Source organism: Parus major, chromosome 1A (genome assembly GCF_001522545.3).
Source record: "Parus major isolate Abel chromosome 1A, Parus_major1.1, whole genome shotgun sequence".
NCBI lineage: Eukaryota > Metazoa > Chordata > Aves > Passeriformes > Paridae > Parus > Parus major.
The window spans coordinates 20962444-20987593 of NC_031773.1; the positions used below are offsets into that span (position 1 = coordinate 20962444).

Here is a 25150-nt window from a genome sequence, read left to right on the forward strand (position 1 = left end):
CTTACTGCTTTATAAGTTTTTTGATAATTGCACTTGATGACAAGTAACTAATGTTGTCCATGCCAGCTGCAAGCAGCTTGGCCTACACCATACATTATCCAGTGAGCCAAGCAGTGCAGGGGTGGGTCAGAACACAGATGTAAAAGGTACAGAGATTAGACTATAGAACCAAACTGAAGGTTCTGATGTTTGCTGTCATGAGCTAGAATTGGCCAGATGATATGTTCCTTTTTCCAGTTTCATGGTAATTGTGTCACTCCTTCTGCAAACAGCACTTTTATACTTCAAAGTTCTTGTTTTCTGAGTTTCTTGAAATACAATTATTTTTTTCCTCTTACAATATACTGAGTAATTTGGTCAGTACCACAATAATAAATATCTTCCCTACCAAAATCTAAATGGCTTTTCTTAATTTTTTCATAAAGCACCAGCCTAAAATTTATTTCAGGAAACTGCAGAGAGGTGTGCTTATGGTTTGTTTTGTTTGGAGTTTTTTTCCTTAATTTTGGCAGAAAGGGGAAAGCAGGAGAAATTTTACACTATAAATACTTCTGGGAAAGGAAAAAGAAAAAATTAAACTAGCTTTCATTTGTTCAGTGTAAATGAAAGCTAATTTAAACCATGGTACATTTGTTATACTGCTCTGAAATGCAATTCAGTAATTATGAAGTCCTTTCTTTTTCAGGTTAGCCAATACACATTTGCAATGTGCAGTTACAGAGAAAAGAAGTCTGAGCCTCAGGAACTGATGCAGCTAGAAGGATACACTGTGGATTACACAGCTCCTCACACAGGTACTTTTCATGATTTTGAAGTAGGATACCGAACCACAATGTATTTGTGTAAAATAGCTGTTTCAATTTGCTCATTTTCATCTAGCAGCAAAAACTCCCAAGGTTCTTCGGTCACTAGGACATTCTGATGTGAAAAATCACGTTTTTAGAAAGAAGCTTGTTGTAAGGCTAATGAAAAATAAACTTCACACTAAAGTTTCCTGAAGCATTGTAAGACCACATATAATACAAGGAAAAGTCTAGTAAGTCTTCCCCCTTCTTTTTTTTGATGGTGGTGGCATGTGGCAGTATACTGTAAAGTATATTCAGAAATAATTTAGAAACAAAGACAAATTATGCCAATGCCTGTAAAAGACAAGTTATTCATAGTAATCAAAAATAAATTTGGAGATGCAGAAAAATCTCCGCAAGTTAATATTAAAATGGAAGAGGGAAATCACATGCAGAGAAAAACAATTCTACCTATGCAGTGGAGGGTTACGAAATTAGGAGACTTCTGAGACATTAAAGATTGATCTTTGAAAATGTTGTGTCAATGTTTAGAATAATTGAGAAGGCAAACAATGCTCAGAAGGCATTTGGAAAACTGAAACAATTCTGTCATAAAGAAATCCTCAGCAGAACCATGTTGATTGTTGTGTCCTGTTCTGGTTACGTGTTCTCAGAATAAAACACTGCAATCTGGAAAAAGGACTAAGGAAGAGCAGCACTGATAAAGGATATGGAGCTGTCTCTGTTCAATAAGAGATAAAGATGACAGGGATTTCCACCTGGTAACATATTCTTCAGGAAGGAGAATACATTAAAAAAATGCAAAATAGCATTTGGCAGAGAGAAGATTAATAAGAAATAAATTGGAGCTGAATTTAAAGTGGAGTCATGTAAATATTTTATCCTGTGATTTCTATATTTATTCTACTCATGTTACTTCTGTGTATTCCCATTTGATCATTATAGCTCTCGATTTATCTTATTTCTTTGTCATAAATACCTATAGAATGTTTTAACACACCCCTCCACTCACACTCCAAGTAAAACCAATAATGTAATAAACATTGATGGTGATTTAGAAGTAACTTGCATTGATCAAGATTACCTTCTTATTTGCTGTTTCAGGTCTTCAGGGTGGTCGAATGTTTTTCAACGCTGTTAAAGAAGGCGATACTGTGATATTTGCCAGCGATGATGAGCAAGATAGAATACTCTGGGTTCAAGCCATGTACAGAGCCACAGGTCAATCTTACAAGCCTGTTCCTGCAAGTCAAGCTCAGAAGATGAATCTTAAAGGAGGCAATGCCAACACAGATATATCCCCACTTTGTAAGTTGGCTTTTCTTTCTTTTTGTGGGTTTGGTTTTGGTTTTAGATGGTAAAATATGTAGCAGCTCCCTCAATGAAGCTTAATTAAGCAGAACTTATTCACTAGGCAAATGTGTCTATCAGTTCATTGTTAGCCAGAAGCTCTTTAACTCAGATTATTATAAACAACAAGGGAAATCCTGACTTGCAGGTCATTATTTTTATTATAATCCATGAAAATACAGCAATTAGCTTCATATTTCTTACAATTGACCTATATATTACCATGGAGATGGTATTTGGCTTGCATTTTATTTTTCATTAGCCAGCCAGTGTCGTGTTGAATAGAAAAGCATTAATCTATTCTCAGAATTTTTATAGATTTAGGTCAGCTTTATCATACATTGTATGTATTAGTTACCAAAAAATTTCTATGCAGACAGTACATTGTGAGTTGAAAGGCAATTGATGGGCTCCTGGATTCTTTCTGGCACGTAGTGTAATATTAAATTGCTTATAAAAAATTCTTAAATTATTCAGGTTTGAATTTCTCTGAAGAAAGTAGATAAGAAGTCAAAGCAGATAGCATATATTAAACATATTTTAAATCTTCTATTATCTCTTTGAAAGTATTCTGTCATGTAGCTATCTGCACAAAGGAAGCACATTTAATTTTTTTTTTATTTTTTTTTTATGTTGTGGCTGAGTGCAATCCAAGAAGTTTTTGTAGTAGCCATCAAATTTCTGGAATATTATATGATTATTATACAATAATCCTTCTTCATTGTAATATAACCATACATGCATAGGGGTAGAAGGGAGACATAAGTTTTAGACTAAACTTGTTTTGGTGTCTGAAATCTGTAGCAGGTTGACCCAAACCCATTCTCCTCTCTCAGTCCGGCTATCACTCAGTCTCACGACCTTCTATTCATCCTGTAATCTTAGATCAGTTTGCTTTTAGAGAACAGTAAGATGTGCTTGCTAAACTTAGTAATATTTATCCAAAATCCTGAGGAGCTCTCAATGTCATTGAGCTTTTCAATGTTAAAATCATTGAAAAAAGTTTAACCTCACAAAAGCACTGACATCTGTTTTTCATCTGAAACGATTTGGAAGGGAATTAATCTGAAACACTTTGTGTAGTAATCTTTCATTATGGGGCCATTAAGGTGAAGTAGGATGGAAGTAATGTTGCAAAAGCAAAGGTGGGGCAACAGCCAGGAAGTGATTCTGCTCAGCTCCTCCCAATTCCCTGGATTCCTGCTGGGTGGTGGGAGTTCACTGTGTCACTAACGTCCCTGCTTCATGTGCATCATTTACAAAGTACAAAAGTGACCTCTGACAGCAGGAGCCAAGGACTTGCAAATGGTTTTGGGCACCGTGTTTACCTGGAAGTAAAAGCAACTAAAAAACTCTGACCACAGGGCAATGAAAATTATAGAAAAAAAAGGTACAAAAAGCAATCACAAGTTTGGATATACTGAAATTGTGTTTTCAAAGATAAAATTACTGATAGTGTTAAAGAATTAAACAGAAGGATTGTCACATCTTGATATTACTTTATACATTATTTTAAAGGGACCACAGTTCTTAGGTGGAAGCCATAGAAAAAGTAAGGATTATTTTAAAGATGTTTTAAGGAAGCCCAAAAGCCTAAAATATCATGTATTTTTCTGTCATGCTTATGTATCTGCTTACACAGTCTCATACAACTGAACTGTATATAAATCAAAAATCCATGTTATTATTTTCCTTTGGGTTTAATATACTTCAATGTTGATGTTTTGTAATAATTCACAAAATAATTCATAACTTATAATAATTGATAAATTTCTTTGCAGTAGAGTAACTTGTGTAATTTAATTTAATGTGATATTTAGAACCATTGTTTGACTGATTTCTATAGTCCCCCAGGTCTCTCTACATGAGAAAATTTTTTTTATTTCATCTTTTGCACTTGAGGTAGAAATGGGCATAATCAAATTAATCACTTTTTAAGAAACTTCAAGAACTGGGCTTTTCAGATATAACCTTACATAATTTTCAAGAATCCTACTTCCTTTAAACATATACTGTGCTGAGTTTCTTGAGGCATAGTTTTACTTCTAAAAACACTCTATAGCTGACCTTTTGTCACATTTAAATAGATTCAGTTTCATGAGAAGTTCATTTTCTTTTCCCCTAGAAAAATGTCTGCATGAAGCTAAATGTCTTTTATTTCTAATCAAGATATAACACCATGTACTCGAGAGCTGGCATATATTTGAAATGAAATTAATTTCCAATTTTTTCTTCTTTACTATGGTACATTTTTAGTATTGGGAAATACAGTTTTGACCAGATAATTTGTCAATTACTATTTTTATGATTTTTATTTTCCTATTAATGCATAATTTAAGTATTTCCAGCCAATAGAAGATCACATTATTTTAGTTTCTGAGGTATATTATGCAATGCCATCCCCATGTACAGAAATCAGAAAACCAGCTTGGGCTTTGGGAAACAAATGTCAGTTAATGGCATTCAAACCTTAAAAGTCTGTCCCCATTTTCTTTATCCTCTAATATGAAAAATCAACTCACCCTTGATAAAATGTTCAAAAAGAATTTTCAATAACTTGGAGAAAATGAAATATCTTTAAACTTCAGGATGTAGAAAAAAGTCAACTTGAGGAGAAATATTTCAATGTTTTTCTGTATTGTGTTTATAAAATACCTTCTTTCATCCTGAAATTTTCTTGATAGTTATAAAAAGAATCTGAAAGTGGTATTTAATCACTTCAGTAGAAACAAACTACCTTGTACCTGTCCAACTTCTAAAATGTATACTAGTCCTTTTTTTCATCTCTAAGTAACTTGGTATTGCAGTTTTGTGGTATTGGGTGACTCCAAAACAAAAGTGAGGACAGGCTAATGTAAGCAATGATCAAGAAAAGGAGACTGACCTTCAGTTCCACTGTTCTGCATAAGCATGTTGAATGAAAGAACAGTCTTTAAGGATTCATGATTGTAGAATAGCCAGAAGTTTCCCAAGGACATTAATGTTTCAGGGAAAGCACCAATGAAAAGTAGATTAATTTGAATCACATAAAGGTTCAGGAAGTGATCCCTTTCTTAATGAGCAATGTGTTAGGAGATATATTCATGCAGTTGAAAAGGCTGCTGGAGTGCCTAGCGCTGCTAATAACCTGTTCATAACACAGGAGTTAAAAGCAGCATATGAGGGGATTGTCATACCTTAATGAAGAAACACAAAGCCAAACATCATTCTGAACCCACACCCTCATGAGTTCAGACACAATCTCTTTCAATTAATTACATTTTTAGAAACAAACAAATAAAAGACATTTTTTCATTTGACATAGTTTTCTTGGCAGGTTTTGCAGCTTTACCTTTTGCACCAAAGCACCATTCCCTTTTGACATTTGGAAGAGTGGAGGAACTCCACCTTCCCTGCATGTTTCCCCATTCCCTTTTAATATCCATTTCCTGCTGGCCTCCGACAATCCCTGTCCCCCTCTTAGAAAGAAAATGTTTACACCAGCCTCCACCACCTTAGGTAGACAGAAAGTCATCTGTGTGCTCTCTTCTGTACTAGTCAGGAACATGTAAAAACTAGCTACAATCTGCTTCAAATCCGCCCTTCAACAAAGTGCTGGCAATCAGTCCGTGTGGTATCCTCAGCCCGACAGTCAGGCCATGTGGGCCAGCTGCTTTCTCATTCTCTGCCACTTTCTCTGAAGAAGTTATTTCATGGCCTGGTACCTAAATTATAAAGTTCTGGGGTCACAGATTGGCTCTTTGGCCCGTGTAGCACTTTGGAGTCCTGGTCAATGATCAGAAGTCAAAATGTTCCCAATGTAAGCTGTCACCATCTGTCTGGAGTGGCACTTGAAGGAATGTAATGCATGTCTTACCACTGTCTTTTCCAAACAGTTCCAGCCCCTTCTGGAACAGAGTCATAGTTCTTACCCTGCTAGTCTTAGTCTTTTAAATCTTTTTAATCCCTACAATATTAGATTGCTTGCCTCTACTGTCTCTTCTTTCCAGCCTGACTGAGCTAGTTCAAATTGCTTTCACGACACTTAAAATCAAGCAGAGATGTTACTGAGAGCCACAAAAAGGAGGAGGTCACCACTCAGCAAGGCCAGTACCTGTAGTTCACCCTAGCACAGGGTAGATGATGCAGGAAATGTGTATTGGCTTCTGGGCTGGAACGGGGCAGAGATCTTGTGTAGGAATGCTAGAACCACTTGAGAATGTGCCATAAACATGAAATTCTTAATTCAGTCAACTCTGTATGAGCTGAGTCACTGAGGATGTGATGATTTTATTAGCCTTTGCAGCTGGACTAAAATTTAAAGTTTCTTGCAAAGGTGGCAAAAGGCAGAATGCTATTCTGCCCAAATGAATATCTTTGTCTAAAAGAACACCCAAAGAATGTGCTAAATATCCTGCAATAGCTTTTGTTAGTTTTTAACATTGTTTGAAAATATATTTATTTTTCCTATCTTGATCCAAAAAAACCCCAGAAAAAACAGGATAGTTTCCAAAAGATGGAGTACACAGCCTGAAACAGTGCAACATGGAAATAGCAGCCAATGATTTCGAATTAAAGGCAACATAGAAAGCATGGCAACAAATTTGATTAGGAAGGGAAGAAAAGCTAATTGTGAAAAAGCAAAAGAAATATTACTGCTTCAAAGCTCTCCCCCAAATATCTTCCCAATATTTTCCAAGATTGAGGAAGTGTAGAGAAAAATAGATTTGTATTTTTTTCATAACTATATGACAATGTAACACCTTACATGCCTTTTGAATTTGCATGTTGTTTGAACAGGACACCTAAAGGTCATTTATGTAAGAATTTGAAAAAAGAAATCACTTTAACAATTTTTAAAAGTATTGTCTTGAATAATTGTTTTAGTCACAGTCATATACCATGTATGAATTCCTCATGGGCTTTGCTCAAGTTCTTAATTTTTTTTTAATTACTTTTCATTTCAAAATATTTACCGATTATCTTGTATGTACATCATAGCAATAAATAAAAATGTATTACAGTAGATCTATTTTTCCATTATTTCCTGCTTGCCTACAGCTGGCAAAGGTATGTTTTTAGTTGTTTTTCTGTTGCTTATATATATTTGGTGACAGATCTTCTGTTACTGTTTGATAATGCTATTTGTAGTGCTCAATTCACTCAAAAAGATGATCAGTCATGGATTTTCTTTTAGAACTGAATCTAGAAAATGTTTATACCTTTAATCAATACTTTTGGTTATTTTGTCCAAATTATGTAATAGCAAATTCTGCTTTCAGAAGCTGTATTGTGTTCAGTAGGTCGCCTTACTCATTATGATTATCTGGATACTGTACCAGTATGCTGGATCTGTTTCATTTGCAATATCCAGTCTCCTGATTTTGAAGTACTTAAATTACTTGGCTGTGCTTACATCTTCTCTTTTTAAAAAGAGGCATCTTTTATATTGATGTGGTTAACCAGAGAAAAAAGCAAAAGGGTTTTTTAAGAATGATTCAGTTCTGTATAATTTTCTACATAATGGGAAAAAGAAATATTACTACTTTTTATTTTTTGTCATATGTCTTACTGTGAATAATGTTTATAGTATATGATAAACATGATATTCTTATAAGAAGGAAAACTTGTAAGAAATGCTGAAATCAGTCACTTGCACATTAAGTATAATGGATTGGAAAGAGTCTTATCTTTGTTTGGACATTTTGGAATCATCTATAGATAACTTCATATGTTGTTCAGTACTTTTGGTAAAGTAGTGGTGTTATCAGTTGTTTATCTTTGAATTAATGCGATTAAATACAGTTAAATTGTACTACTTAAGAGAGACCATGTCCTGTACCTATGTCAAAAATATGAGCTAGGTTTGTCATTAATGATAGGCTAGTCTAATGCTCATTGAAATATTGCTAATCTATGTAATCACATATGCTACAGATCTTTCAAGCATTTAAAATGCATGCTGCTGCTTCTCTGGGGTGATGGTCTCATACCTTACACCATCGACATATTGTCATACTGTTTATTTGCTACATCCACCTTGCTGAAATCTGTCACATGGATGTGACTCTTGCTTTGACAATGCAAAGCCAAGTGATATGAATTAGTTTCTGCATCTTTCTAGGATTTGATGTTGCAGATCCTTCAGCTTGAATTAAATAATTCTCCCATCCACAAATACAGCTGAAAGTTGGAGTTGACATGGATCAATATGATCTGGGGCTAAATTTCTAAATGTGACTGATTATGTTAGCATCATGCCCACAGATCAATATTGAGTTTTATTATGAACCTGACTCTATAATTGGGTTTAATCAATAAACTTTTGTCTCCTTTCTTTAGAAATTTTAGATTTCTACTATGCAGGTTTTCAAAATTGCATTTAGGATACACTTAGATCTATACTTTTCTGGTTAGAATATAAAAAGACCTAGGTTTGAATTTAAAGGAACAAAGAGCTAAGACCCTATTGAAAGGGGAAGTCAATTTTTAAGTTGATAGGACTGTTCACCCCAGTACAGTCTATAGAATCCAAGACAGCTAATGTGCTAATACATAACTAGTCCTTTTGGGCACTGTAAGGCTTTTTCTGTCCATACTAGATACATAATTCACATTGAAGACTTTGACAAAACATAACATTAATGAAAGCAATCACTAGAGCTTCTCTTTTGATAAACCCGCGGGGTTTAAAGGCGTTGAAAGATGCAATCTGTGAAGAACAATAAATTTGGGCCTTTGATTGAAGTGCCATTTGGGATGGTATGCTTTCTCAATGTATTTACACAAAAATGCTGCTCCCTTTTTCAGTACACTTTGCTGGAAGGTTGAAGGAGCTTTTTGCCATTACTACATTAAGGTTTGTCTCATTAAAAGCCGAGTACAAAAAGAAGGCTGGAAATGACCTAGCTGAAGCCAGTGTGTTCATTTCTGCTCCAGTTTGCCATTTGAGAAGTAGGCTTCAAGCCATGATGAATATTTCTATTAAGTGGTACTTTGAACTGCAGTAAAGATGCTCTTTCTTTTCTGAAGAAATAAATGCAGAAACCTGTTTGGGGTTCTTTTAATTTTTTTTTTTAATATATTGTGGTTATTTTGCTAAAATTAGAAAGAGAACCATAATAAACTTGGAAATTCCAGAATAATTTTCTTTTCTACTCATAACATTGTCTTTAAATTGAAACATTCACAGAGCCCACTAGAAAACAATGCTTTAGTACTTTTTTAATCTACTATGTTGTGTTTTCTGGCAGCCTTTCTAAATTTTGGTTTATCTGTCAGTGGGTAGCAATTTTTTTTTTCACTGTTACACTCTGTAAGTTGGTATGATAGAAAAATAATTCAGTATATTATTAATATTTTCAGATTAAAAGATCAAGATTTTATAATAATTCACGTGCAAGCATCTGTCTATATAATTTACTTCTTTGAGATACTTTCAAGAAAGCTTAGATATTGAGCCTTATATGCCATACGTACCCTGGTGTTTGTAAGTCTGAACACAGACTCACATGTATTGTTCTGCACATTTTTCCTTGTATAACAGATACAGACCGTGGCCAGAAACATGGCATGGATGAGTTTATTTCTGCTAATCCCTGCAAATTTGACCATGCTTCCCTCTTTAGACTGCTTCAAAGACAGACCTTGGATCACAGATTGAATGACTCCTATTCTTGTTTGGTGAGTACCGGCTGGAAGATAGATATAAAGAAGTGAGAAATAGTTGTTACAAAGTAGTCCTTTCTTCCTCACTCATTCAACAACTGCAGTTGTAGGTGGAATAAAGGGTCTGATCGATTGGTTTTAAATTTGAAAATTACATACTTGCAAGCTGCTGCTGTGCCACTCAATAGAAAGCAAAGAGACACCAACTGTCTTCAATTTTATCAGCTGAAATTTGTTATGTCCTCTGAAGAGGCTTGAATAAAAACAGAAAGTTTTGACAATGGCAAGAACTCCTGTGATGGGATTTACTGGCACCTGTACAGGTATTTTAATGTCCAATTGTAGTTGCCTCACCTCGGACATTTTCACCTGTTTTGTAATTCTTCATTCCACTCCGGTGTGAAGGAAAAAAAACAAAGAGGGGAGGCAGACCCATAAGCAATATAGATATATGTGCATATATGCATTACCTGAACTACAAGTAACAAAGGAGAGTATAATTATTAAGCAAGAGCAAATAGAATGTGATCTCTGTATCAAAATTAATGTTTTCCACATTCAAAGAATACCATCATTGCCATCATAAAAGGTACAATGTTGGCTGCAATTTCCTTTTAATTTTCAATCATTTTCTGTTCTGTGCTTTGTGAAGTAGTTGAGGATAGGGCTGCTTCAGGTTTTGTTTTCATAAGGGAAGAAAACCAGCAACAATCTTGGGGAAATTCATCAGATTATACACCCTCATTAACAGGTTTGTATGGGTCAGACCTCATAACTTCCTGAGGCTTAATTTTTCACCTGCTATCATGCCTGAAATAGTGATCTCTCACCAGGGATCTAAAATGCCTCACAGCACATAATTTTTTTTTTCTTTTTAATGTCCCAACAGCAACAAAAAAAGATAATGGAGATTTTTACTTCTTTTTTCAATGTTCTGACTAGTCTTGTAATACAAAGATAATAATTGGAATTTTTAGGTTTGTTTGCAGTTGTTAAAAACGGGAAAAGATTATTATTTGATGACAGTTGCCTCCCTTTTAAAATACTGCCAGATATGTATGTATAGAAAAGTTAAAGGACTCATTTTCTATCTGTGGGTTGCACACTGAATCAAAGAGGCCTGAAGGTACATCTGTACAAAGTAATTGGCACTCAAAGAGAAAATGGTTAGCTTTCTACCAGTGCATTGGGGTCAAAATCTTTTTTTATAATAATAATATAGTAAGACACTTAATATAACCTTGAAATCAGGAACTTTTAGAAGAGGTTAGGTGAAATGCACAGTGCTATAGCAACCATAAAGCAGATGTATTTCTTACCATTCTTTTTTAAATTCAGCTTTTAATAAGTGGAATGGATGATAATTTTTTTAATTGCATATTTAACTACATTTTTTTATTTTAAAAACATTGGGAATGTCAAGGTAACAATAGAATACATGTTTATTTGTGATTTTTCTTTTCTCCAACAGGTCATTTCCTATAATTTTTTAAAAACAATTCATCCCCTATTTCAACAAATACATTATAACCACATATAGAACTTGTTAAAAAAATTTAAAAGTGTAGGAATTAATATTATGCAAAGTTCTGTGTTAAATTATTATATAACTTCAATTTCTTCAGTTCTTCATTCTTCTTGGTATAGGGAGAGTGTTTGGGAGGTGGGGGATTTGGGGTTTTGGGTTTTTTTTTCCAATTACAAAGTAAAAAAAAATTGGTTTTCTAGCTCCAATACTTTGTAGGATACAGGTTTTATGTGTTTGAGAGACTCGTGCATGATGTGGGATTGAACAAGGGCAAGGAAAGCTCACATTTATATGAAAAGCAACCACACAAACAGATCTTTTAAGAGAGACTGAAGTTAAATTAATGAGTTCTTTAAAATTTTGTATTCTTTATTGTCACAATTTTATCTTATGAGAATGAGCAGAAATTTTAGTAGTTTGCATTTGTACTGCTAGTCAATGATACATAACATTTTGTTATGTTTTCCATAAAAAAGTAGGGAGAGATCAGTGATAGTGACAACATATTGGGAGAATATCAATCACAATAACCACTGTTGATTATATCTATGGCTAGGATACATATTATTGCAGAAATACAGTTTAAAAGACTTTTCTTTCTTCTTTCAATAGAATACCTTATTTTGTATCAAACACTGTGTAAGCTATATGAGACTTTGCAACATGATCAGGTATTAGATTAACATGCTGAGTACTGTTCTGGGTTCTAAAGCCAAGTGTTCTCTAGAAACAGCTAAAGCTCCTTAAAGGCAGTGGAAACACTGACTTCAAAGAAATTAATTAGGAGCAATAAAATTTATTAAATATGAAATACCTTTGAGGTGTTCTTGTTTGCAGATAATATGCCAAATTGAAGAGTTTGGGGAGGATATAAAGCTTGAATCTCAAACAAGTCTTCTACTAAAGTTAAAACACAGATTATTTAAAACTGATGTGAATATATTTTTAAGTATTGTTCAGAAGTATTTTTGCTGATATTTTGTACAAGTATTAAACATCTGATCTTGCAGAAATATTCACAAGCATTAGAGAAATATTGATCTTCGGCTGCTATACTAATGTTATCAATTCATTAATTTTCAAAATCATTTTGCTTATCCAAATCATTTGTATATTTGAGTTCAGGTATTCCTCAATCTCTCTTAACCATTTGATGAGATGGAGTGATGAGAGATGATGAGAGGGAAATATAACCACAATCAAAACAAGAACAAAGAAAAATGCTTACGCACAACGTAATGTGCAGTAGTTGTAGTTTTCTAAGGTTTATGTTTTTCTCCATGCTGCTTTTTGGAAGCTCATTCTGCTATACTTAACATATTTCTTCATCAAGACTCAATTATATTTTTTACACTCTGGATTCACTCCAGACCTGGTTTTGTGGTGTGAAGGGGTCTGTACTTTGCTCATCTCTGTGTCAGGGTTAAGCTGTTCTCAAGACTCTGACCAAGAAAGCTCTCAGTAAGCTTGAGAATATCTAATAATTATTTAAGGTCAAATCTTACTCATCTTAATCAGGTGGCTTTTATCAAACTACCTAGATTTGCATCTATTTACTAGTAAAAATTGTTTTAAAGTTGTTAGAAGTGTATGCATGTTACATGAGTAAAGGGTTGAATTATGGTCAGAATATTAAAGTTGCAGCCACAGAGAATTTGCCATCCATAAACTGGTTTTTAATGTCCATGTTAATGTCCCTCATCATTTCCTAAATTTTAGTTTATATTTTACAATTGATTGCTAAAACAAAATTAATTATTTTAAAGTGTTAGTTTATTTTAGGTTTTGATATATAACTTAATCTGTACCAGACTTTGGATGTATTAGCATGTTTTTTCTAAACAATGTGTTTCACAGTAGTGGTAACTCATAACAGCAAATAGTTTCCTGACATTGAATCCATTCAGTAAGAGAGGTATTGTAGGACCTCGCTTCCTGTGCTGTCAACATTACTCAGATAGAAGGAATTCTAATATAAAAAGTTTATGTAATGGACATAAAAATTTACCTTTCTATTTTTTGTCTGATTTAAAGTTGAATGGGAAAAGAAATGTTAAAATGTTGTGTGGTTCTTTTGCCTTTTAGGGCTGGTTTAGCCCGGGTCAGGTCTTCGTGTTGGATGAATACTGCGCTCGCTACGGGGTGAGAGGCTGTCACCGCCATCTCTGCTATCTCGATGAGCTGATTGAATATTCAGAAAATGGTTCTGTCATTGATCCAACTCTGCTCCACTACAGCTTTGCATTTTGTGCTTCTCATGTTCATGGTAACAGGTAATTTAATGAAATCTTTTTAGATCCATAGTATTTAAATGTGTAGTCTAAATAAAAGTATTTACAGGCTCTTGAGTTCACCATGTAGGGAACTGCACACAACAGAAATCAGTTCATGGAAGTTTCTTCAGGGGTACTGGAGGTTTCATACAGATTACTGTTAAAAAAAAATTAATTCCTTCTAGCATGTATTGTCTTAATGCAATATGTTTTCAAGATAAAAGGAACTCATCCTGTTAAAAGGGTAGTCTTCTTCATTCTGCATTTATTTTGTGGTACTAAATGGTGTTTCCAGTAAGTGTTTTGAACAATTTTGCAGTTTAAGGGAAATTTTGACTTTCTGCAGTCTAGCTTGGCAGCTAATCATACTATACTGACTTCTGTCTGTGCTATCACAGAGAGAAATAACATATATGGGGAATTAGGTGTAACCCCCAGCCAGGAAGAACTAGGAGACTTCTGGAATTCTTTCCATTAGACAGGTTAACTACTTCAGGAGCTTTTGGCCACTGTGATTGTCTTGGGATGATATCTTGATTCCATTTGCAGGTGAAAGACTTAGAAAAAAATTAAGTTGTTGCTTTGTTATTTTTGCACATTCTTTAACAGAAGCAATGCTTCATCTGCGTCTTACTCCAGACTGAAAGACAAGCTCTGCTGTTGGAGGACGGCTGTTGGAGATCAGATTATTGGGTAGCTCAGGTCAGGAGGGACCACAGGAGATCTCCAGGCAAACCTCCTGCATGAAGCAGGGTCAGACTGCTCAGGGCTTTTTCCAGTCAGGACTTTACCCTGTTAGAACCTGTCTAATTTCAGTGTAGTTGTGTTTATTGCCTCTTGTCTACCACCCAGTACACCCAGAGGGTTGGCATTCAGTGCACCTCAACACCTCCTATTCTCCAGGCTGAGCCTCAGCCTCAAGTCAGAGCACATGCTCTGGTCTCTGACTGTCACAGTGGCAATTCAATGAACTTGCTCCCCCTGTCTTCCTTGTATTTGAGTGAGAAATGGGGCAGGATATCTATCAAATTATAGAGAACGTGCATTTATATCTGTTTTGTGCTGTAGAATTGTAGACTGCTGTATGGAATATGTTTAAGAAGTTTAAAAATAGCAAGGAGAAACCCAGTAGATCCTCCCAACTGATCCAATCCTGCCACTAGGGGAAAACATCACAGTCCCAAAAAGAAATTACTCTCAGTAAATCCCCCATCAGAATCTTGATCAGGATTGGAAGAGAGATTTTCTGCCCAAGATGTATGGTTATGTTGCTTTGCTACCAGTTAGCCACAGAGACTATTTTACTTGTCCTCGAGCCAGAGAAGAAGAGGTAGTCCTTAGGAAGGATATTGTTTCCTTCACTGGCTCAGACAAAGCCTCATCTAGCACTGGGGGTTTGTAACCCAAATGATTTCATAGTGGTAGACTAACAATATATGATATGTGATAATAAAATCCAAAATTGAAATGTTTTTGAATGTGCTTGAAATGCTGTCAAGAATCTTAACATTCATACCAGTCAGCTAGGAGATTTCTGGCTTTTATTTGGTAACCTATTCTCTGTAAAAGCAAGCTTCTTCGTCAGTTCCTCAAGAACCTGACACATTCGTATTTCCTATTGAGTCTAAGTCTTTGTTGTTTCTCGCCTTTTTATTATTGGTTTCAACCTAAGAAGACAAACATATGTTATAATTGCTCAAACTTATTTCAAGAATTCAAAAGAAAGCTAGATACATTTCTTTTTATTTCATAATTTGAGTGAAGGACAACCATGCACGCAGTGCATGAAAATATCTCAGGGAGCACATCATTTACACAGTGGTAAGCACTCTGTATTCTGTCTATTCCTGCAGTACAGATATTCACTGAATAGCATTATGAGTGTTTTAGGAATAAAAGAAGTGTTGAACAGAGAGGGTCTGACTAGAACTGAGATATTGTAAAAAGGAAGAAAAAAGAAACATGAAGAAAGAAAAAAAGTAAGTCAAGGACAGAGGCAGACACACTCACTCAGAATGACAGACACAGATATATGGGCACATAATATGCCCACTCATTCATTTACCACAGCACTAAGAAATAGTAAAAGGTAAAAGAAAATTTTACAGACAATGCACGACAGGCCAAAGTTCTAGGCTGGTCCCTGGCGTTACACATTTTTGTTTTGTAAGTCAGGCTGAGAATCAGAAAGACCACAGAACAAAGGGCTTTATACTCTGGCCATGATTTATTTAATTTATATGTCACCTTTGCTTCACAGGGGGATTTTAGACCCTCCACTAGCCTGAGAAAGATCATCAAAATTGATCTTGAAGTCAGGTGGTAGAGGAGCATGTAGAAATGCAGCCATACCTGTAGTTCATATTGTCCATTTCTTTTATGTTTGAATTTTAAAATAACAGGCAATCTAGTGACATCAGTCAAACGATCAGATACAAGTCTCTCACCTTCATTTCTGGTGAGGAAAAGTTCATTCTGAATCAGCTTTGCCTCTTTCCACCCTTCATATGTTTTCAAAATTCTTCCAACATGATTTTGAACCTTCAGGTGTCCCCTGTGCTGTTTTGCTACACTGTAGGACTTGAAATATGTTTAATGCTGCAGGCTGTAATCTTGCAGACTTTAACACAGTACAATGGGTTTATTTCAAAACACCTGGAATAAACATGTAGAAGTTTTGTTGTCGTAGAGCTTCAGGGACATTTGGAGCACAGAAGAGACCTGAACTGAGCTCCCATGTAGGCTGCATGCAGCAGACCTTGTCTCCTGGTCTGAGGACTAGAGAACACTCCCCAGCTTCTTTTTTTTTCCTTTCTTGAGATGAAGATATAAACACCAACTTCTGCTAGATTTATCAAGCATACTTGTACTTTGTGTGTCTTATGCCACTGCTGTTGGTTTGGGAACAGAAATGTTTACTCAGGGTCAAACACCAAGTGCTGAGTCCCAGACTGAGAAATTCAAAGCTTATTTGTCCTTTTCCTTTCCCATTAATTAGTCCATTACAACTGGGCTAACAAACTGCTTATGTAGAAAAGGTATTTCTGCTTTTGTAGATGACAATCTTAAGACATTATCTTCCTAAATAGCCAACAAGGAAAACATTTCACTAAAAAAATAGCTATGTTTGTTTAAACAAATATACATTCTTGGTTTTGAGTCAACTATTTTCTTCTGTAAATAAAATTGTCTTTCATTGTACTTTTGGCGCTATGTGGATTTACTGTACCATCTCCTTTGGCTTCTCATTACAATGATTTTGTTTTGAAATATTCCATGGTAATTCATATGAAGTATTCTATATAGTCCCCATCAGTATAGTTAGTTCACAAGTAAACTGTTTGCTCTACACTTATGCATAAACTTACTGTTGGTGAAAGTGAAATGGGCAGAACAGGGAACTATAGGACATTCATGAATGATGACATTTCACTCCAAACAGTCCAGGTAGGAGCTATTGTTTTCTTCCCCATCATATTCACTCTTGTCTACTTTTCATGCTGTGACTTCTATTTAGTCCCTCTTGTCTGAAATGAATGCTGGTGGGTATCACATGAAGTGTGAAGTGACTTCTTTCCACCTGCTGAGTTACAGACTGAATTGAAAAATTCAAAATTCAAGCATATTCCCTTGTTATACCTTTTCTTATTCAGAAAGATATGATGGAATGGAAGTTCAGATATGAGAAATGAATGTGAAAGTAATGTTACAAAAATCAGTATATAACTGAAGATGAATAGGTTGGGAGGTTTTTTGTCTTTATTGTAAAAGCTTCAGCACATCTGTGTTTCCACAGAACAGTCATATTGAGTCAGGGTTCTTCTAAGCCAGTCAGTCATCTGTCTCCAGCATTGATCTGCTCACAGTAAAAGAAGAGCAAGCATGTGCAATATTTCCTCTTTCCAACTCCCAACTCTTTGCAGCTCAGAATATGCCCTGTTTGGTAACCTGGAGTGAGTCTTTATTTCAGGTACTTGTCCATTGCACCCTGAACCACTGTGAGCCCTTTTCACCCTCACCACCTCTGGCTGCAAGTTCCACAACTCAGCCTCCTCTTGCTTGAAGAACTATTGCTTTGAACTTGACTCCTACACATCTCATTTCATGCTCTGCTGGTATTGGAGAGGTAAAGGAGAAAAAAGAAAAATCCTGTTCCGTCTCTTTGCTATTTAAGATTCAAGAATTGGAAGTGAACAATGCAATGGTTGCATTGGACAGAAGTTTTCTGCTAGTTCCTTACACTTTTCTGGTTAATTTGCTCCTTTGACTGCTACTGAGCAGGGACAATTTCATGGAATTATCCATCATAAAACCAGGATCCCCATTCTGGGTAATAACTGTGTTTTCCTTACATTTATTTATGTTTATTATTTCTTGTTGTATTGCTACCTGATTTCATGGGGTTGTTCTGGAATTCCACACTATGCCACATAACTATCATTAAAATTGCATTTTCTATGACCTCAGTTCTCAGCTGTTAGCCAGGTCATTTATGAATACTGTAAAGTAGCACAAGTCTCACCACAGATCTCTGCAGAACTCTACTGATAACATACCTTCACAGTAGGTAGTCACCTCTCTAAATTTAAACATAAATGTAGAAAGTTTTACTCAGGCATGTTTAATTGCCCTTAAAGTCTTTGATTAGGGACTCTGTCAAAAGAGCTTTGGAAATCCAGGTATCTCATATACATATATGACAATAGGTGATATTTACCCAAATTTCCTTACTTTTATCCTTAAATATCCTTATATTATAGTTCCTTCTAATTTTCTGGGATGCATGTAATATTTACTGTCCTGTATTTCCCTTGGCTCCTTGGAGACTTTCTCAGATTTTCATTCTCCTATTTTGATTCTGATCTCCCATTCCCCAGAGGGATGTCAGTTCCTGATGAGAACTTTCACGTACCCACAGCTAATTCAGGTTGCCAGGTGGTGCTGGCAACTTACTGCTGTCTGTTTTTCTCATTTGTTCCATAAGAGGTTTTTTTTAGTTGCTTTCATTTTTAAAACATACTTTGCTGAAAATTAAGAATTCTTATGCTATGAACAAAGAAGGGTTCCAGCATAGAAGTCTTCTTCATAATAATTTGTTTCATAATAATACAGGAGTACAAAAAAAATAATTTTCTATCTTTGTAATAGCCTTGCCCTCTCTGAGAGCTACTTTTAGGTCCTTGCCATCATTTGGCCATGTAGACTCTCTGATAGGCTTCTTGTTTTGGTTATGCTTGGAGGAAATATCTTAGAGTAGAATAAAGGGACACACAAGAGAAGTGAAACAATGGAAACTTTGGATAATGCTATGCATTCTTATATTTCTTCTCATTTTTCAGCATTTTGTGGTAAAAAATGCCTATTGAAATTTTACATTTTGTGTTAAGTCATAAAAGACTGTTTAGAGAAATCATCCCTTTTAAATCTGGGACAAAGAACTTTAAAATAATAAAGAAAATAGTATCATTACAATGCGCTGTCTCTTCTGTTGTTTTTTTCTGGAATAGGTTTTTTCTGGAGTAGGTATTTTATTCTCTCACTCACTTGACTTTAAAGTAAAGTTGTATATATATTGATGATTTCTCCTTTATACTTGCCATCTTAGGCAGTGAAGGAATATTATTACATACACTTGCCATCCCTAATTAATTAATAATATAATTATGCAATATTTTGTTATTAATTTCAACTTATTACTGCCTTCACTTACCCATATGCATTGGGTAAAACGATATTATATTAGTACACACTTTGCTTTTCAGTAGAAGGGCATTAATCAATCTCTCCTAAAATATAACTGCATAAAAGATTATTAAAATATTAAAATTAACCTGATTTGTGATCTTAATATGTTTTAGTGACCTTCAGAATTGGTCTTTTTCATTCTGTTGTGAAAAAAAGGCATGACCTGTGAGCAGATGTGGGAGCAGCCTGAGAACTGCATACAGCAGAAGGCTCTATTGTGCCAGTTGTATGTCAGAATATTTGAAGAGTAGTTATTATAAACAACAAAATGCTCAGTTTTCAAGTGTCTGCTGGTTAAAGCTGTGTTTGAATGCCATGTGGTAATGTCTTAATTTTCTGTGATAAAAAGATGTCGGCTCTGTCCAGTTATAAGCTGATAGTGGAAATCATTGTTCTTATATTTCCGCAACATGAACCATGGACTCTGCAAAAGCCTTAATACGGTTGCATTTTAAAGGAAAATTTGGATATTTGAATTCTTAAATAGTAAGTCCTATAAACAGATAATAAAAATTCTACATCAAATTCTAAAATATTTAATCTTTGGTTTTCTAAGCAACAAGGAAACTTCTGTGCTGGTAATTTGAAATTTGTCACTGTTCTTTCATTTGATTGTACATCATGCTGAATATAAAAACAAGTGTTTTTAGCGAGCACTGAAGTCTTCTAAAACAATTTTTTTCTAGAAGAATGGATGCCTTTTAAGTTTGGTTTTGTTTTTTCTATGTCCTTGAAATGTAGTTTACTACAGAAATAACTTAAAGACCTTAGCTGAAGTATTTTTTTTCTTTTATTTTGTTTTTTATAATGATTTCTCATCTTGCTCTGATAAGATTGCAAATTCTTTTCAGCCAGCCTTACTGCTCATACCTGTGTAGGTTAGAATATAAATCTGTGCATTACTCTCCTTATACTCTGGGTTTTCATGACACACTAAATTGATGGTATGTATTTTTAATGAGGAAAGCACATTGAAAATACTTCTATAATTTTAAAAATATATAAAGATGAAAGCACCATTATCAATGACGTTCCAGAGGAAAAAATCAGGCATGTACAGTTAGTATTTCCAAGGCTGTCTTAACAAAGCAGCCTTGCTTAGGGTAACAATTCACTCTCTGAGAGGCCACTAGGAGAAGCTGTTTCCAAAGTTGAGGGCTGGAAACAATCCACAGCCAACCCAGTGTCCTTCAGATCTAACTCCCGTTGGAACTGGAATGTGGTTTTATTTTGTGTGCTGTAGGTCTTCACAGTAATCTTAATCCTACAATTCATCAAGTGATCTCTGCAAATTATTGCAGGTTGTAAGACCTCTAGAGAACAAAATAATTCTAAATGATGCTCCAAATGGTAAAGGATTATATCAAGTGAGGAAAAACAGTCCATTGCAACAAGAAAACAGAAATCTGTCAGCTCCTCCAGAGTAACTGCTGTCAGGACAACAATCTTGCAAGATTTTTGCAGTAAAATAAGTTTTAAAATTCTGGTCAATCTTTAATTTTGGTTCATTATTTAAGTGGTTTATGATTAAACAGTTATTTTCCACTTGAATTTACTAGCTTTAGTTCATGCGGTATTAATTTCAAATCTCTTCTGATATTTAAATCTGAGTGAATTAAACAATTTGACTTGTGAACAATTTGACTTTTGACCAGATAACATTATATTTATGCCAGTTAGACTGTGATCTAAGCAGAAAAGACAAGCCAATCCAAATCCAATTGACAGTGTTCTCAAAAAATGGTAAATTAATATATGAGAGAGGGAGAGAGAAAGAAGGCTAATCCAGTTTTGAGTGTTCTGTTTCATCTAGTTCTCTAATTCTAAAAAATGTTGTGAACAGTAAGACGGAAAAAGAGTGTGGGGGAAAGCAAAATTCACTCTCCATTACCTTCTTGAGGAAATGATGCTAAAATGAAAACTCTTCTTAAGAGAGTCCATCACTTTTCTTGGCTGATTTCTTGTAAGAGAGGTCCCAGGCTGTAGTATTAAAGCTTAGTACTGGTTTTGAATTTAAAAAAATCAAGTCCATATCATTTGAGACAGTAGGAAAGACACATTTGTTATTGCTTTTAATTGCAAAATAGTTCTTGCATAGTTTATGGATGATTTAAATCATTGAAAACTAAATGACGACATGAGTCTGATTTTCCTTGTGGGCACAGGAATTCATCAATAAAAATAGCCAGATCAAAATAGTGAAATTTATTTTAATCAGTCTTCAAAATAAATATAGAAAAAATATCCAGAAAATTAAATGAATGGGAATTTTGAAGTATTTATCTATTTTTATTATTTCAGCTTATCTCAGAAACAGATTCTTTTTTTCCATGGATTCTTTTCCAATCAGTAGTAGGTATATCTTCCCTAAAGGAGAATCACCAGCATGATATGTCTCAGAACTGTATTGCAAAAATGCATTTTTATATTCTTGTTGCAATAAAGTTTGCAAAAAGAAGAAGCAAAATTTAGAATTAGACTTTGTGCTATTTTCTAAAAGCATATTTTCAAGAGATGAGTTTTTCAGTGCTATAAGTGATAGTTTTCCAACAGCTTTTTGTGTACTCCTTCTTCTGGGACATCTGCTTCTATACAAACATATTTAGCAGCTCTGAAAATTTTAGCTGTTGTCAACATGGTTCCTTATGACAACAAACTCAGTGATGTGACAGGGCCCTGGTACATAGTGATGCTAGCCTTAGTGCAGGATGACAGATATGACATCCTACTGGCTCACCTTTTTCACTTACTGTTATCTGGACCCCTAGGTCTTTCCTGACATATATATGACATGCCTCAGCGAGGCTTAATATGACAGAACTATTTACTTTATCGGTCCAGAGCGCAATCTCTCCTGACAATGAAATCAGACAGTGCAATTTACTTAAATTTGAGCTCATTCCATTTGTCAGAAGGCTGAGGTAAAGTATCGTGGCACCCATCAAAGAGAGAAGATAAGTTTTTTTGCTCTTTCACATCAAATTTATACAGCGGTGTACTGATGTGCCTGACTACCCCCATCCCCTCCATATCTGATTTTCTATTGTTGTCATCACAATAATTTAAGGAAATCAGGCATTCTTTCCACCTTGACTTGACAGGTCACAAATATAAGTGATTTAAACGGTAGGAGAATTGTTTATGTCATGACCAGGTAGCAACTTATCCCTCCTAGATTTAAGTATAGTGCAGAAAGTTAAAGTAACAATTTAGGAAAAAGATGCTCATAGAATGATTCTTGGAACATTCAGAATGTTCCAAGAAAGAATATTGTCTTTCTTAATGTTTTTTTACTACAATTTTCTCAGTTCTAAAAACACTGAGATAGTTTTGGAGGCTCTGGAGAAGATACAGGGCAGATCCAAACAAAGTGTGAGGTTCAGAAACTCAGGTGAGAAGCAGTAGCTGATTTGTTACCTTTGGAGCTGGAAGTTAAGAAAGTAACAGGAACATTTCAGAGACTTCTTTTTAAAGTATGCTGTATGTGGGGAAGCTGTGATTGCATGGCAAAAATAATATTTGGGAACTGTGTATCTAATTTTTTTTTTTACTTTTGTCATCATTTCAATATAAATACATTAGTAACACCTTTAGGCGAAGACTCTAGACCAAGTGTATGTTTAACATACTAAATATAAACTTATTTTTAATTATTGTGACTTAAATTTGATCATTAAAAAAATGCCAGTGTTTGGGTTTTTTTAAGATTTTTTTTGTTGCATCTTTAAAGCTGCACCTATATGGAAGTCTTGATTACATGATGCTATTTGTCAATACAGGATGGAGAATCAAACTCTATCCTCACCGTGCAGGATTCCTAGGTGTTGCCTGCTGTGGCTTTCCTCACTGTAGTTTCCCTCCCACCTTTACTTTGTAATCACTTTTAGCTATATTGTGCCTCTAGGAAAATAAACAGAAAATTCAAGGAGATGAAATTTAGCAAGATTTGTGTAGGCCTCTCTACTGTGACAATAGAAATGATTTTCTTGAGAAAAGATACTGTCTTTTGAAAGGATTTGAGAGAATTATATGCTAACTTGTGTTCATATTGAGATGATGTAGAAACTTAGGACTTGAATTTAGAAGTTCAGCTCAAAAGTTAATTTCTTTGTCTGGTTGCAGCCTGTTCTTTAACTGTATTCACAAGTAACTGTTTATCCTTTAAGGCAATGAGAAAGACAAAAGGGGAGTTAACACTCATGTTAAATGAAAACTTTAGAAATAAACATCATTGTCAGAAGACAAATCCGCATGAAGTGATACCAATGATTATTAAATATCTGATATTACAGGCCAGATGGAATTGGAACAGTATCTGTGGAAGAGAAAGAACGGTTTGAGGAAATTAAGGACAGACTTTCCTCTCTTTTAGAAAACCAAATAAGCCATTTCAGGTGAGTGTATAATTTATTCAGTGAATGTTACATTTTTTCTGAAAAAAAAATTGTGGTGTTCAATTTTGGTCTTGAATGAGTGGACTGAAAAGAAAATGGTCTGCTTGCAAAGGAATAGCTTAAATATGGAATAATTTATTTACACAAGTGGTTGTACTTGAAATTTATTTGTGTCATATGTGCGTTGATAGATATGATAGAAAAGATTATGCAAGATTATAGGCCTTGATTTTGTTGATTTTTTTAAAGTTCAAGCTTTGTATAATTTGAACCAAGAAAATTTTCTGAATGAAAGTAACTGTGCCATAACTATTTCTGGATTACTGCCGATCAGTAAAATCACATGAGTAGAGAACATCTTCGATAGATGGCAGCTAAAACTTTTCTTGATACATTTGTCTTTTTCAAGTTAAGGGTCATCATGCTCAGTAAAGAGTTTGTCATATTAAGGGCTGTCAACACCAGCAGAAGATGTTTAGGGAAGGAGTACGAGAAACAGAGAAAACATGGGATTCCCGACTATTTCGTAGCAATTGTTGGCTTATGAAAGTTAGTGTGAAAATTGCAGGTAGACCACCAAACCTGTTACTTTGTCACACTAAACCAACCTATCTGCCACTATTCTGCCAATCTAATCCTTTTAGACTGTATAGAATTTTTTGCCTCTGTGTCACATCATAACAGCCAGTTCCAAATAGTTCTTTGTGAAACAGAACTTCTGTTTGGCGGGGTTGACAATGAGTTTGTCGAATGCCTCTCTGGTTTGATGAGGTAAATATCTAGTGGCATCACAGGAGATTAGTGATTTTTTTGAGCATAGAGGACATAGCAGCCTTCACTTGGGACTTCATATCCATATTAAACTAGAGAGCTAGGGTTCTCCTTTGAGTATTCCTTTCAGGGAAAGACAAGAGTCTTTCCTTTCCTCCTTCCTCCCTTCTACGGGAATAAAGAGCTCTTACAAGAGAGATGATACAGAGTGCTGCCTGCCTTCAGGCCTTCACATGCATGAGGCTAACTGCCAAATGTATAATAAAGTCTAAATGATCTTTTGAGTTAGAGCTAATAAAAATCCCCCCATCATGTCTGCTAACCCTCACATTAGAGTTGTGTTGATGAGCTTGGGCTGCAGCAGTGACCATAGAATCTTTCTGCCTTAGTCTTGGTGGTTTCGAGCAAATTTAAACAGATTAGAAATTCCTCCTTGAGAGCAATTAAATGTATCATTCAAACATGAATTACTTCATCCTTCAGAGGACTCTAAGGTTTGCCTTAAAATCCTATTTCATCAATACAAACAAACTGTGGTCTGCCAGGTGAGGAGTAATTACTATTCCTTACCGTGTACAAATATTAGAAATAAAATTTAAAAATAGGTGGAATGTCTGGATTTAACCAGGGGTAATG

General features: G+C 34.9%; 1 protein-coding gene across 22 annotated transcripts in view; it reads left to right on the plus strand.

Annotated features, from left to right (window-relative positions):
• The window catches only part of CADPS2 (calcium dependent secretion activator 2), a 281050-nt gene that overhangs the window by 178306 nt on the left and 77594 nt on the right, over positions 1-25150 (plus strand). For 13 of the 22 annotated variants that reach the window (XM_015627846.2, XM_033514317.1, XM_015627830.2 and 10 more), the window contains 6 exons: positions 686-794; positions 1911-2114; positions 7197-7205; positions 9682-9818; positions 13417-13604; positions 23642-23743. In XM_015627846.2, coding sequence (XP_015483332.1) covers positions 686-794; positions 1911-2114; positions 7197-7205; positions 9682-9818; positions 13417-13604; positions 23642-23743 — 749 coding nt within the window. The remainder of the gene's footprint in view (positions 1-685; positions 795-1910; positions 2115-7196; positions 7206-9681; positions 9819-13416; positions 13605-23641; positions 23744-25150) is intronic. The other 9 variants (XM_015627847.2, XM_015627831.3, XM_015627844.3 and 6 more) reach the window with 1 other exon arrangement.